Raw genomic sequence first — 15,000 nt, 5'->3', positions numbered from 1 at the left:
TCAAAGACATTTATCAAAAAAATGAAAAAAAACATCTGGGGATATCATACCCAGGAACTCTCATGTCAAATTTCATAAAGATCGGTCCAGTAGTTTAGTCTGATTCGCTCTACACACACACACACAGACACACGCACATACACCACGACCCTCGTCTCGATTCCCCCCTCAACGTTAAAACATTTAGTCAAAACTTGACTAAATGTATAAAGACTCTGAATTTGAACATCACAATTAATTAGACACTAACTTGAATTAAATCCTAAAATAAATAATATTAGTGTGGTAATGTGTGAAAAGTGATGTGAAAAGTGATGAAGTATATTCAAACTGTCTGGATGGTTTATAACCTAGCTTTTGACAAAACAATTTAAATGAAACAAGTCGCGTAAAGCGAAAATACAATATTTAGTCAAGTAGCTGTCGAACTCACAGAATGAAACTGAACGCAACGGAACGCAGCAAGACCGTATACTCGTAGCATCGTCACTCCACCGCCCGTGGCAAAGGCAGTGCCCGTGGAATTGACAAGAAGAGCGGGGTATTCGTTGCGCTGAGAAGGATAGCACGCTTTTCTGTACCTCTCTTCGTTTTAACTTTCTGAGCGTGTTTTTAATCCAAACATATCATATCTATATATTTTTGGAATCAGGAACCGACAAGGAATAAGATGAAAGTGTTTTTAAATTGATTTGGAAAATTTAATTTTGATAATAATTTTTATATATTTAATTTTCAGAGCTTGATTTTAATCCGAATATAACATATTTATATGTTTTTGGAATCAACAAATGATGGAGAATAAGATAAACGTAAATTTGGATCGTTTTATAAATTTTTATTTTTTTTTACAATTTTCCGATTTTTAATGACCAAAGTCATTAATTAATTTTTAAGCCACCAAGCTGAAATGCAATACCGAAGTCCGGGCTTCGTCGAAGATTACTTGACCAAAATTTCAACCAATTTGGTTGAAAAATGAGGGCGTGACAGTGCCGCCTCAACTTTCACGAAAAGCCGGATATGACGTCATCAAAGACATTTATCAAAAAAATGAAAAAAAACGTTCGGGGATTTTATACCCAGGAACACTCATGTCAAATTTCATAAAGATCGGTCCAGTAGTTTAGTCTGAATCGCTCTACACACACACACACACGCACACACGCACACACGCACATACACCACGACCCTCGTTTCGATTCCCCCTCGATGTTAAAATATTTAGTCAAAACTTGACTAAATATAACAAAAACACTAATTCCATTAAATTAAAAACATTCTTAACATAAATAATTGAAACAAAAATAGTCTTAAATAGGTTGTATATCTGTTTTTGTTAAGTCACCTTGTTCCAAATACATTGTTTCCTCAACGATATAGGCGTGGAATCATACTTCTTACACAAAACATATTTTAATTATAAAGCCAGGTCAATAATACCTGTCTTTACCCTTTCTAATCATTACCCTTCAAAAATTGTGAAAAATTCACATCAACACATTATTCGCTTTTCACAATTTACAATACTGTATCTATCTTTCTAACACAGTTACAATCACCAACAGTTATATTCTCATCTTCTAAATTTTCAAGACAGTCATTCACTTTTGCCGATTATTGGCCCTTTGAAATAATATCAGGAAAAGAAATATTCACCAAATGAAACAAAATGAAGTTTTCAAATGTGACCCTCAAGGCTTCGCCTCTTGTTTTGTAAGAAGAGACTTTGCGTCGACAGGAAACTGAAAAATGACACACTATTCCAATCCATTCTCTCTCCAAATTCGTCATGCATATATGATTCATGCAAGCTTATCTAATCCTATATTCGGTTTTTCTCTTTCTCTTAATAAATCGCATTTGTTTTCCCTTTACTTGCGCAGTCCTCTCACATAACATACTGAAACGCTATTCATAAAACACGAGAGTCGCAAAAGCTGTTTTATAGTCCTTGAACATCCCTCCCTCAAAACCTTTAGTCTTAAGCTTTTTAAGTTAGTAAACCTGAGCTGCAGACAGTACAAAATGTTACCATGGTGTGAATACATGCATATTATTGGGAGTAATTGAGACACGTTTTCACTGTACAGCGGTGGAGGCGATCCAGTGGGACGGAGGCCCTGCAGACAAGGCGAACATCACGTCATGTGTCGGAGGCATCGCGTCCATCCCTTGGTCTTTCGTCAAGGGAGATGGAGAGACTCTTCTCAGCTTGGCCTGGGGCTTTCAGGTTCGCCCAATAAACTTCTACACTTTAACAAATCTCTAATAAACTCGACAAAATAATCAATGCACCCGTTTTTGCAATCCAAGTTAAACATTCATTCCCGTGTCATTTCACTCAAGCTTTCTATGCAATGAAAGTCACTCAACTCTGGCACTCTCTCTCTCTCTCTCTCTCTCTCTCTCTCTCTCTCTCTCTCTCTCTCTCTCTCTCTCTTTCTCTCCCTATCCCTTCCTCTCTCTCTCTCTCTCCCTCTCTCTCTCTCTATCCATCTCTTCCTCTCCCTCTCTTTTTCTCTCCTTCTCTCTCTTTCTCTCCCCCTCTCTCTCTTTCTCTCCCTCTCTCTCTCACTCTCTCTCTCCCTCTCTCGCCCCCTCTCTCTCTCTCTCTCTCTCTCTCTCTCTCTCTCTGTCGCTCTCTTTTTCTCTCCCTCTCTCTCTCTCTCTCTCTCTCTCTCCCTCTCTCTCTCTCTCTCCCTCTCACTCTCTCTCTTTCTCTCCTCTGTCTTTCTCGCTCTCTCTTTCTCTACCTTTCTCTCGCCCCCCCCCTCTCTCTCTCTCCCTCCTCCTCTCTCTCCCTCTCTCTCTCCCTCCCCCTCTCTCTCTCCCTCTCTCTCTCACTCTCCCTCTCTCTCTCTCCCGCTCTCTCTCCCCCTCCCTCTCTCTCCCTCTTTCTCTCCCTCTCTTTCTCTCTCTCTCACTCTCTGTCTCTGTCTGTCTCTCTCTTTCTCTCTCTCTCTCTCCCCGGATAGTCATAAATAGACGACATAATTACAACCCCCAACCTGAAATGTATTACTCTTGGAGCGAAGAGAGACACATTTTTGCTTAATATTATCGCTTTAAATTTCAGGCGGACCCATTTTCGACATGTTTTGATAGTGTGAGACGCGATTTGTTGATGGTTCTGATACTTGTTTGGCGATCTAGATTTCAGAACTTCTGTGCTTAGTTAAAATTAATATTAAAAGTCCTACGGTTTTGAGCCATTAAGGACTTGAGTGTTTGTCCGCTTACAAAAAAAAACAAAAACAAAAAAAAAAGAATAAGGAGAGGAGGGCAGGGGGTGGGGTTGAGATGATAATGCTCTGTGAAATTCGTTAAAATGAAAAGTAGTTAAGATGTTTCTTGGTAAGCATTATATATATAAGTCTGTATTCTATATCTTGAATAGCGGGTTTGTAAAATGATTTTTTAATCAAAACGAGTTAAAAGGTGGAACCTTTCAGGATCACCAATAAAAGCAAATAGATGAGCAAGTAAGAGGAACACGAACAATAAATCTCAAAACTTTTTAAAAATAAAAGGATTAAGGTGTAAGCCACGAAGGCCGTGGTAATAAAATAAAATAAAAATATGTACAGTTTGGCGACTAGTGAGCCTAGGGTGAGGATATGTTGTCTTGAGGGTAGTCGCTAGAATCAGGAGGGATGGCGGAAGCCACTCGACCTCAAGCTGAAACACGCTGATGTGATAATCTGGGCTTAGAGTTATACCCACAGCCCCATGTCCGAGTCCCTGACCAGTCGGCACAGCAGCAAGCTGTGTGACCAGCCTAGAGAACTGCTACTGCGCAAATAATCCTGGGGACTCAGACCATGGAGCTGCATATGGTCATAATATACGGTTTTAAAGGTAATTCTATTTGTAGCGCATGGAGCGAAAATGTGTTGGAAAGAATAGGGTTCTCCACAATGGCAGGACTTGTTAAAGATATGGAAGCGGCAGCCGCCGGCACGGAGGCGTCTGAAGATAGTGAGGAGGTTTGTTGGGAGATCGGGGTGTAGATCGTTCATATCAATGGGTTGATAGGACAGAGATGTTACGTACTGACTTCGAATGAGTTTACGAATTTTACTGTGGAACTCGGTTACTGAGTAGCCGATGTTAGTGTTAGCTGGGCTAGATTCCGCCGCTTCTTTGGCAGCGACATCCGCCAGTTCATTTCCCCGGACCCCTACGTGAGAGGGGACCCAGAGAAATGATACGGATGTGCCGGATGCGATTAACTGGTGACATGTAAAGAGGATTTCTCTTTGTAGCTCTGCCCGATTATTTTAGTCAAGTTTTGACTAAATGTTTTAACGTAGAGGGGGGAATCGAGACGAGGGTCGTGGTGTATGTGTGTGCGTGTGCGTGTGTGTGTGTGTGTGTGTGTGTGTGTGTGTGTGTGTGTGTGTGTGTGTGTGTGTGTGTGTGTGTGTGTGTGTGTGTGTGTGTGTGTGTGTGTAGAGCGATTTAGACTAAACTACTGGACCGATCTTTATGAAATTTGACATGAGAGTTCCTGGGAATGATATCCCCGGACTTTTTCGATAAATGTCTTTGATGACGTCATATCCGGCTTTTTGTAAAAGTTGAGGCGGCACTGTCACACCCTCATTTTTCAATCAAATTGATTGAAATTTTGGTAAAACAATCTTCGACGAAGGCCGGACTTTGGTATTGCATTTTACCTTGGTGGCTTAAAGATCAATTAATGAATTTAGTCATTAAAAATCGGAAACTTGTCATTAATTTTTTTTTAAACGATCCAAAAACAATTTCATCTTATTTTGCGTCATTTTCTGATTCCAAAAACATATACATATGCTATATTTGGATTACATACAAGCTCTGAAAATTAAAAATATGAAAATTATGATTAAAATTAATTGTCCGAAATCGATTTAGAAACAATTTCATCTTATTCCTTGTCGGTCCCTGATTCCAAAAACATATAGATATGATATGTTTGGATTAAAAACAAACTCAGTACGCTAAAAAGAATAGAGATACAGAAAAGCGTGTTATCCTACTCAGCGCGACCATTACCGCACTTTTCTGGCTTGTCGATTTCACTGCCTTTGCCACGAGCGGTGGACTGACGGAACATTACTACGAGTATGCAGTCTTGGTGAAAAAATGCAGTGCGTTCAGTTTCATTCTGTGAGTTCGACAGCTTGACTAAATGTTGTTATTTCGCCTTACGCGACTTGTTGTTGCTTACTGTACATGGCAAACATTACGTGTAAAATTCAACAAACCTTGCAAAGTTCAAGAAGCTGCAATCTGAAGCGACCTAGGCCTATTTCTGATTCTAGCAGACGATCTTTCCAATGTTTAACACAAAATCAGCAAACTCTCCTGTCACATAGAACGTCCATTGTTTAGTGCACGTTTCTTCTGAAACAATCCTTGTTCTCTTATTATCTACAAATTTACCGCAGTCTTCATCTCGCGAATCCCCAACAGAAGTCAGACTTTCGAACATAGAATATATATATATATATATATGTTCTGCGCGAACTTAGAATCCGGTTTCATTCTAGAATGGACCGGGTCCAGGTTGGAATTCTAACCCTGCGCAAGTACAGGGGTGCCATTCTAGAATGAAACCATGCGTGAAGCATCGCGAGAGTGAAAAAAGGGGGCCGTAATGTTTGTAGGTAAGACAGAGTTGTCTTCCCTTGAATTATCTCCACCTGCACCTTCCCTTTGATAAAATGGGGCTGATTTGTCTACCCCTGAAAAAAATCCTTTGGCGATCTTGCGATGCCATGTCAAGAAAGTTGACACTCCTGAGTAATAAACAAAGGCAGACCATAGCAAGGGGGACTACCAGGGCGGTAATGTTTGCAGGGCAGTTGTTTTTGTGATGAGAGCCGGTTGCGGCCGCTTGCAATGTCAGCGCTGTCTCCCTCTCGGAAATGTCCGGTTTTTTGACAATTTTTTTGACAGACAGACAGACAGGCGGTCAGACCGACTAACCGACAGACAGACCAACAGAAGGACAGAGTGAGTTATAGAGCTGTTGTCACAGGTTTAAAAAAAAGTTGACATTAACAAAAACAGAAATCAACAACAACTTTTGTCTGGTTTTATAATATTATGGGAAAACATTGAAAGCAATTCATAGTAGTAGTACTACCACAACAAATACTCTCAAAGGGGAATTCCATGCCTAAAAGTTTGACAGTTTTTATTTAATCTATCAGAATCCCTACCTTCCAAACTGTGATATGCCCACGTTTCAAACTCTTCATGTATATGAATAAGATTAAAAGTTACAAGCGAGATCGGCAAAACACTGTCAGTCCGGAAATTTCCGTTCGTAGCGATCAGTGCTGAGTGTCTCTCAAAATCGTAATCACTTTCAGAACATCACAATCCCAATTCACGATGTCTTTGAGTAAAGTGTAAAAAAAAGCCGGAAAAAAAACCCAACCAAACACTGACAAAAAACAAAAACAAACAGAAAATCCAGTTACACGCGAGATCGGCAAAACACTGTCAGTCCGGAAATTTCCGTTCGTAGCGATCAGTGCTGAGTGTCTCTCAAAATCGTAATCACTTTCAGAACATCACAATCCCAATTCACGATGTCTTTGAGTAAAGTGTAAAAAACCCGAGAAAAAAACCCCAACCAAACACACAAAAAACAAAAACAAACAGAAAATCCACATTTGTGGCTTTGGATGTGTGATAGTCTAACTGAAATGACTATTCCAACTTGGACCCAAATTCCAACCTTGCGCACGGCCGATTCTAGAATGGACCAGCAACAAGGGTTTCATTCTAGAATGGCACCCCTGTACTTGCGCAGGGTTAGAATTCCAACCTGGACCCGGTCCATTCTAGAATGAAACCGGATTCTAAGAACGCGCAGAACATATATACGCAAGCAAGCATGATACGTCATGACGTCATATGATTCCTAGCATATTGACGTAATGCTAAACATCCGGTTATCTCGAGTCTTCTCCGTGGGTTTTTTCATGTTCGGTGATTTCCGAGGATACATGCGTCCTCTGCAATCAACGACATGGACCATTCTGGTAGTTGTTGCTGACAAAAACATGATTTTAACACAGAATATAATGTCAGAATAGCTATATAAACGCTATTGTGTTTTCAGCGTAGCAATAGGGTCCGATATTTAGACTCGAACAAGTATAATATCTCTTATATAATGTCTTCGACTCGTCGGCATTATACTTGTCTCGTCTAAATATCGGACCCTATTGCTACGCTGAAAACACAATAGCTGTTAATATCCAATATCATGAAATAAAACAGATAATATTTCCCCAGGCACCTGGCAAGGAAAAGACTCAAATTGCAACCTCCAACAACGGACATTTCTACACGACGGAAAAGAAGAAGTTTGGTTTTCTAACCAACGCGGGACTGTCCTTACATGACGCCAGAAGTCAGGATTCCGGCGACTATTCTGTGCAAGTGCAGCTTCTGCAGACAGACTCGAATCTTGTTACAGTTGGGAGGATGGTGACGCTGTCTGTTACCGGTAATTGGCTGTTTCATGTGATGGCTTTCAATCATGAGCATCAACTACAAGCAAGCAATGGCGAAGGCGAAGAAGTGCCATTCAACATGATTACTATATTCATAAATGTAAATTGAACATGTTTGTATTAATCATCAGTGAAGAAAAAAAGCGTTCGTAGTTTATAACTAACTGTGGTAGTGGTGACCTTGATTAGCACAGACGCTGTTCATTGCAGACACCCCCCCAGCCACGCAAGATGGCGACCTACACGTCACACTGAGTGACGTGGTTCGTGATGACGTCACAGAGGACTGGATAGTACCGCTATACTGTGGTCATTTTGTGGACCTTGGTCACCCCCCTGTTGGTGTCGTCTGGACGGTCAGTGTGTGTGTGTGTGTGTGTGTGTGTGTGTGTGTGTGTGTGTGCGTGTGTGTCTGTGTGCGTGCGCGTGTGTGTATGTGTGTGTGTGTATGTGTGTGTGTGTGTGAGTGTGTGTGTGTCATTGTGTGTGTGTGTGTGTGTGTGTGTGTGTGTGTGTGTGTGTGTGTGTGTGTGTGTGTGCCTTGTCTGTCTGTCTGTTAACATCTATTAATATGTAATATATTCTATACATGTCGTCAGAGCCACATAGTCGTATTACTACTGTGGCATTTAGTTGTCACAGTGAACACACAGCACGACCAAGCTCCCACGACAGAACGTCAGCTTATTTCAGATGTTGTGAGAACAGTTGATGCATTCTATTCTCCACCTTCACGATTTCCGTGTGCATTTTCGTTGGCTTACCAGTTGTTTACTTTTGATTTTGAAGTTATTTTCATGTCGAATGTATTCTGGCAGACGCCATCTGGAGAGGTGAGGAACAGCAGCTACCAGGACAAAGGTTCATTCGTCCTGTCCTTGTCCAGCCCTGTCCAGGGAGGCAACTATTCCTGTCACCTGTCCCCCTCCGCCCCCGCTGCCCGCTGTCTGACCGCTACCTCCACGCTGAAGGCTGCAGCCCAACTCTACGTGCACGACAACGACGTCAGGTTGTTACTTCTGGAGGCCCAGTTGCAGGAGACGAGTTCACGCCAATCAAAACTGATCGGCGATCTTAACAGGACAGTTGACTTCATGTTTCAAGGTAGGCATGTTCACATACAAATACATACATTTTATTTTAATTCGTTGATTTTGCACACACATTATATTCCGCATCATTTTGTTTTAACTGTCTGTGCCAAGAAAGGCATTCGACCTGGCTATCAGTCACACTTTTCGGATCAAAGTTTTCTTTTGATAGGGTCACATGAACCGCCCTCAAGTAAGGGTACAGCCAAAATCGCCCGGAAAAAGCAAGGTACCCATTAAATACCGATTTAAATTCAGGATAGGCACAACCTTGCCACTTTTACATGGGGGAAGAAAGCCACATCAATTTTCTGTCCAAAATAGGTTGTTGTTTTTTGTAGTTCTAAGTGAGTCACTGTTGTCAAAAAGGGTTGTGACTACAGGGGTATAATGATAACAAACTCTGTATTTCAGAATTGACCCCCTTGTTCGCAATGAAACTTTCAGGATCACATGCCTACATAGGCTTATGTACCATACTTCATACAAATCGTCAGGTTATTAAAGGTCTTTGTTTGGGGAATATTAATTATGAACGGAAGAGGGAGAACAAAAAATAGTATGTTGATGTCGCACATGTTGACATCTGCAGCCACAACACTATTGTTTTATTATCAGTTATTCCCCCCTCTGCTTCTTTTCTTCTGTAAACTGGAAGGAGTGTTTTTATTTTTCGGTAAATACTCATGCAGCAACCACAAAAAAAGAACCTCCCAGCAACAAGCCTGAATCCTCGATAGCTCATTGGTTGAGAAGGTACACTTTGTGGGTACTACTTTAAGCGACTGAAAAGTTCGGAAATATACATCTCTGGAGCAGATAACACAAACATACCGCATTTAAACTAAAAACTACAGGCTTGAACAACCTAAGTCTAATATAAAATCCATGAGTTCAGCTGTTTTCTGAATCAAAATCTAACTTGTACAGGCTGATCGAAAACGAGCAATAGTCAGCTGCATGCTCGGATAAAAATAATAAACTAAAAAATGTTCTGGCCATGACGCGATTCGAACCCGGCACCTTCGCCTTTCCACGTGAGCGCTCTTACCGATTGAGCTATTGTGTAATATACTCTTCAAAATCTAGCCTCTCTTAGAGTATACAAAAACCTGCACGCATTTAGACCGCCGCGGGACGATGCTTCAACCCCCAGACGTATGCATTGACGTTCACGTTAACTTTAAATTGAAAACGTCTTTGACAACAACTGAAACGAATTAAAAAATATATCTGACTAGTGTGCACACCCATGCTTTGTAAAAGCACTCATGCTTCGTGAATAAAGGTCCCAGGTCTGACGAGCACATTTTCTTCGACGTCAAGTGTTAGGTCGAGACGCGCGTCCCAATGTGAAACCTTCAATTGAGCCGCCTTGTCGGGGTGTCAAGTTAAGATGTTTAAAACGCAGACGTACACCTTGACGTACACATTCACATTAAATTGAAAACGTCTTTGAAAACAACTGAAACGAATTAAAAATATATATTATCTGACTAGTGTACACACCCATGCTTTGTAAAAGCACCCATACTTCGTGAATAAAGGTCTCAAGTCTCACTAGCACATTTCTTCGACGTCAAGTGTTACGTTGAGACACGCATCCTCATTTTAAATCCTTTAAAAAAACCAAAATTCCCTGGCTGGGCGCGTAAAGGCGTGTAAAGCTAAAATCTCATGTTTGACTCACATTAGGAACCTAATTTTTTGCACACACCCTAGGCCCCACAATTTCACGCTACTCACCAAATTTGAGCTCAATTAAGTACCAGAGATACAAGTCTAAACTGTCGTGGGACAACGGACAAACATCCAAACAGACACAGTGAAACCTAATAGCCGCTTCTATATATATATTATACTAGATGATTACCCGCTTCGCCAGGAAGAAGTAGAGCCGAATACCCGGCCGTCGCCGGGGACCCGGCTTTGCCGGGTGTACGCCGGCATCGCCGGCGCACGAAGAAAGGGAGATCTAAAAATAGTAACGTGCAGTGACCTTCTAAATATAGTAACGTACAAACGGGAATATGGATTGACGCCGGCGCACGAAGGAAGGGAGATCTAAAAATAGTAACGTGCAGTGAAAAACGAAAATCGGTTCAGCGCTGCGCGCTGAGAGCACGTGTTGAAATATCTCATCGATCAGGTTGTGTCCGGGGTCTCTGTGAATAAGCCCACCAAATTTGAAGCAGATTCATCGAGAACTTTGGCCGTGCATCGCGAAGACACAGACACACAGATAGACACAAGTCGTATATATCTATATATATATATATACGACTTGTGTCTGTGTGTCTGTGTGTCTGTTCCTGTGCGCGATGCGCGGCCAAGGTTCTCGATGGATCTGTTTCAAATTTGGTGGCCATATTCACGTTCACCCGGGACACAACCTGGTCGATGAGATATTTCAACACGTGCTCTCAGCGCGCAGCGCTGAACTGATTTTGGTTTTTTTTTCGGGATCCACTACCAGTAGCTCTTCCTTATCTTCTCCAGTGTTTTCAGCGTTTACCTCCCTTCCTTCGTATGGTGCACTACGGTATGAGAAGCAGCTTCGGATATTCCCGTTCCGTTACTATTTTTAGAAGGTCACCGCAGTGTCCTGGGCTGAGGTGCACGAAGATCGAAGCGGGTGACAACCATTGGGTGGTAACTTGGTGAGAGTTGTCACCTTCTTGGGGGCTAACCGACTTGGGTCTCTCCCTCCCACTTGGTCGCGGTGCACGAAGCCGTCTCGGTCATTTACCCTACTGTGTCGGAGGTTATAAATAGATTCGGGAAAGTGACTTGAGTGGCCTTAGTGCGCATGCGCTGATCATGGTGTCTACCGTGGAGCCACCGGGAATCCAAGGGAAATTAAAGAAATCTTGACTATAATTATCAGAAAAGGGAAGGGCAGTGACCAAAAATAAATGATACAATATTTGTAAATGTGGATAAGCACTGAGGCGAAAAACTAACGTGTGTCTGTTTTTGAGCGCTTTTAGGGCACATCAATTAGGGTTGGGGTTGGGTGAAGAGGGAGATGCAAAAAAACAAAAAACTACTGTGAATTTTGGTTATTTTTATCAAAATTCTGTTTGTTTTATAAAGTTATATCTGAGGTTTCACAGATTTTCAATTTGCACTGATACACTGGCCTCGAATGAATCCCTCGGTAATGCTTTTAGGTCCACGACCGAACCAAAATCATCCTGTTTCTTAATGTTTTGAGCAATGGGTCTTTTTTTTCTTTACCTTTTAATTCAGCTTCATTCTACTCAGAAGAATTTCTTTCAATGTGATGACAAAAACATTAGATAGACGTTTGCTCGGAGAACGTTTGTCAACACAGCAACATTTAAAAAAAAAAAGGAGGACGATATAGATTGTTAAATAAAAGGATCTGTGCTTTAGCATTCTGTCTCATCGTCATTGTTAACTGTTGCACTTCACACACACACACACACACACACACACACACACACACACTTTTGCTCCAGTTACAATCATGTACTTCGTAAGGCTTTATTCAAGTTTGTCTCTTGTTCTTAAACATCCGAATTCAAAGCACACGTCTGAGCTGAGAATATATACATAAATGTCTGCCGCCATTCAATGTGAAATAATGTTGATTTGTGATCCAAACACTTCCGAAGAATGCTGGTTCGTGTGTCTTCAGTCAACCGGCGCCGCATCATCACAACTCCACCCCTGCCTGCCTGCAAAAATACAAACATAGATGGTGACACACACACAATTCAACCAATTTTTGTGTTTATAATTTCTACATCCGTTGACCGAATTAGTTATCATTTGGTGTTTATTAACTACAGCTTATGCATGACGAAGGTCAACAAAGTTGTGAGTTTACAGGTTAAATGGAGGGGTACTTTGGAACACTTTTGAAAGAAGCTAAAAAATCGGACCATGAAACCTACAAACAGGAAACTTCGTGGAATGGTGATGAACAAAGTGAAATTCATGCACAACAACCATGAAGATATTCGCCGAACACGATTGACTGGAAAAATGACCCCTTCATGGTAGAGTCACACTTGCGCAAAATTAACCGATGACAGGAACGCAATCCTCTATGGGGATGCCCTCCTCCTGCCTGTAATGGCTGTACTCAAGTCACTGATTGTCTAAGGTTGTTTATGGTATACTACGTCCTTCAAATAACCCCAAAAATATCAATCTTGAAGAATTAAATCGGGTTCGTTGGTCTACCGCTCCATTTTAAACCTCGAACTGTTGAGTCCATCCCCGAATTTGGATTCTTTTTCGAAAGACAACCAAAGTCAGACCATTTCACCTACAAAATAGCATCTTTCGGGACTAGTCATGCCGAAACCCACTGAAACTGTGTGTTTGAATTCTTCAGTTTGATCAGCTATATGTGTTTAAAAAGTTACCTTGATCATTCTGACATGCTGTGGCGCAAATCACATCTCAGACAATGTTGTAGACTCCATAGATCTATAGACGTTGAGGCGCATGGAAGAACTGCATTCTGTGGAAACACAAAACATACACACAGAGGAAGAACAAGTCACAACAACTTTTAGCAGCAGCAACAGTATATATGATTCTATTAGTGTGGTGTTCGTGATCTAATGAGTTGGGGGGGGGGGGGTGGACGGGGTGGGGGGGGGGGGGGGGCGGATGTGAGAAGGCTAGTTGGGGAACCGGGGGAGGTTTGATATTAGTCAGCATTGTCATTTAAATGTAATGACTGGTACAATGTTTAATGTATTTGGAAGACAACAACACTGCAATGTATAATGTGAACCAACTTCTGCACGACAAAGATCAGGTAAAAAAAAAAAAGTTACCTGTTTCATTCTGGAAACCTTTTGGTCCCATCACATCTCAGGCGTAAACTATATGGACACATACTGTAGTGATTAAAACAAAAACCAGCATTTTAATGGACAAAACGAATTATGTGGATAGGAAAAACAGTAAGAAGAACAGGCGCAGCAAAAAAGTCAATAATCTTACTCCAAATAACACTATCAATCTTACTCCAAATAACACTATCACAGATTCAGTAACTGAACCCCAGTTAAGTGTTAGTGATTCAAATGACTGAATTTAAAACAGGGAGAGAGAGATTGTGAATATATTTGTGTGTGTGTGTGTGTGTGTGTGTGTGTGTTTGTGTGTGTGTGTGTGTGTGTGTGTGTGTGTGTGTGTGTGTGTGTGTGTGTGTGTGTGTGTGTGTGTGTGTGTACAGGGTAAATGCAGAGCCATTGATTGGAAACAAAAACTTGTTACTGTTAAATATCAACAGTTATACAACATAAGAGGCAATGGAAAAGTATGATATGGATATGAAAATATATGTTGCAGGTGGAAGGGGGGAGAGGGTCTTTGTTGCTAGCAGTTAGTAAGCAACTAAGGCCAGCTGTTATTCTGGGTGTAACCTTGTAATGTTTAAGCAAACATGTTTGTGGATCACCTTCTGCATTTAGATCTGTTTGAGTATTTGCAAAGTTACCTTGATCATTGTGTTATCCTCTTGATCCCACCACATCTGTGACTATGGCCTGTAGACTCCATGGTCAGACGCTGGAGTGATAACAAGGTCATTCTGAAAAATTGAACATAATTATGCAGAGAGGGGGCAAGGATAGGGGGGTGGGGGCAGGGTTGAAGGTTGGCTACAGTGCTAGTTGGACATGAGAGTGTTATGGGGTGAGGATGGTGCTGATATTAAGAAGCATAATCAGTTAAACTAAGCTCACAACTATCTTGATCTTCACAGACATGAATTGCATAATGAATCCACAAGCATGTACCTTTATTTTTGCCCTTGAGTTATAGGTGGAAGGAAATGTTGAGTGGTAAACACAAGTTGTATTGATCACTGGGTCAGCCTGTGGTCAGTCCCCTTTGATCTGCAGATTGCATCAGCATAAACAAACACAACGTCATCATCGTAAACAGCCTGCATGGTCAATCATGAATCTAAGAATGCAAACACTGGATCTAATTTGAGAGTCTGCAAACGAGTCAGTTTGAAAATTCAATGAAAATCTGGCAGTAAATGAAGCAGATAGATCTGGCCTTGCGCTTGTGTTTGCAAGCAGATACATGTTAGAACATCCCTTATCTTATTCTTAACGTTTTCATTCAACAGATTGATATTTTGCCTGACGATTTTCCTGCCGATGAGCTAAACAAACAATGAAAATCACAGAAGTGGTAAGATTTTGAAGACGAAATTCAGTCATACAAACAAACTCAACAGAAAGAATCTAGCTAACTACTGTGCAACTTTCGACAAAATCAACGCATTTGCATGCCTTAGTCATTCCTGCTTTGATTCCAATAATTCTACATGATCGTAATGCACAAAAAATACGAAAACGAGCTGATCGAAATGAGTAACACTGCCT

The 15,000-nt window shown here is 41.3% G+C and overlaps 1 protein-coding gene and 2 long non-coding RNA genes across 3 annotated transcripts in view; 1 reads left to right on the top strand and 2 right to left on the bottom strand.

Annotated features, from left to right (window-relative positions):
- LOC138983746 (tenascin-R-like) overlaps positions 1–15,000 on the top strand; it is a 22,877-nt gene that overhangs the window by 1,425 nt on the left and 6,452 nt on the right. The window contains exons 2-5 of the mRNA XM_070357054.1: positions 2,094–2,233; positions 7,300–7,513; positions 7,731–7,876; positions 8,339–8,624. Coding sequence (XP_070213155.1) covers positions 2,094–2,233; positions 7,300–7,513; positions 7,731–7,876; positions 8,339–8,624 — 786 coding nt within the window. The remainder of the gene's footprint in view (positions 1–2,093; positions 2,234–7,299; positions 7,514–7,730; positions 7,877–8,338; positions 8,625–15,000) is intronic.
- Positions 12,108–13,741, bottom strand: LOC138983744 (uncharacterized). Its single transcript, XR_011461246.1, has 3 exons — positions 13,432–13,741; positions 13,012–13,109; positions 12,108–12,315 (listed from the first exon to the last, which is right to left on the bottom strand). It is a non-coding gene; the product is annotated as an uncharacterized lncRNA (long non-coding RNA).
- LOC138983745 (uncharacterized) overlaps positions 14,121–15,000 on the bottom strand; it is a 1,275-nt gene continuing 395 nt past the window's right edge. The window contains exons 2-3 of the long non-coding RNA XR_011461247.1: positions 14,401–14,499; positions 14,121–14,192 (exon numbers count right to left, since the gene is read on the bottom strand). This is a non-coding gene — a long non-coding RNA (uncharacterized lncRNA). The remainder of the gene's footprint in view (positions 14,193–14,400; positions 14,500–15,000) is intronic.

This window comes from Littorina saxatilis, linkage group LG13, assembly GCF_037325665.1.
Source record: "Littorina saxatilis isolate snail1 linkage group LG13, US_GU_Lsax_2.0, whole genome shotgun sequence".
Classification (NCBI taxonomy): domain Eukaryota; kingdom Metazoa; phylum Mollusca; class Gastropoda; order Littorinimorpha; family Littorinidae; genus Littorina; species Littorina saxatilis.
Note: the sequence above shows the minus strand (reverse complement) of the source record. Positions and strands in the feature narration are given on the sequence as shown.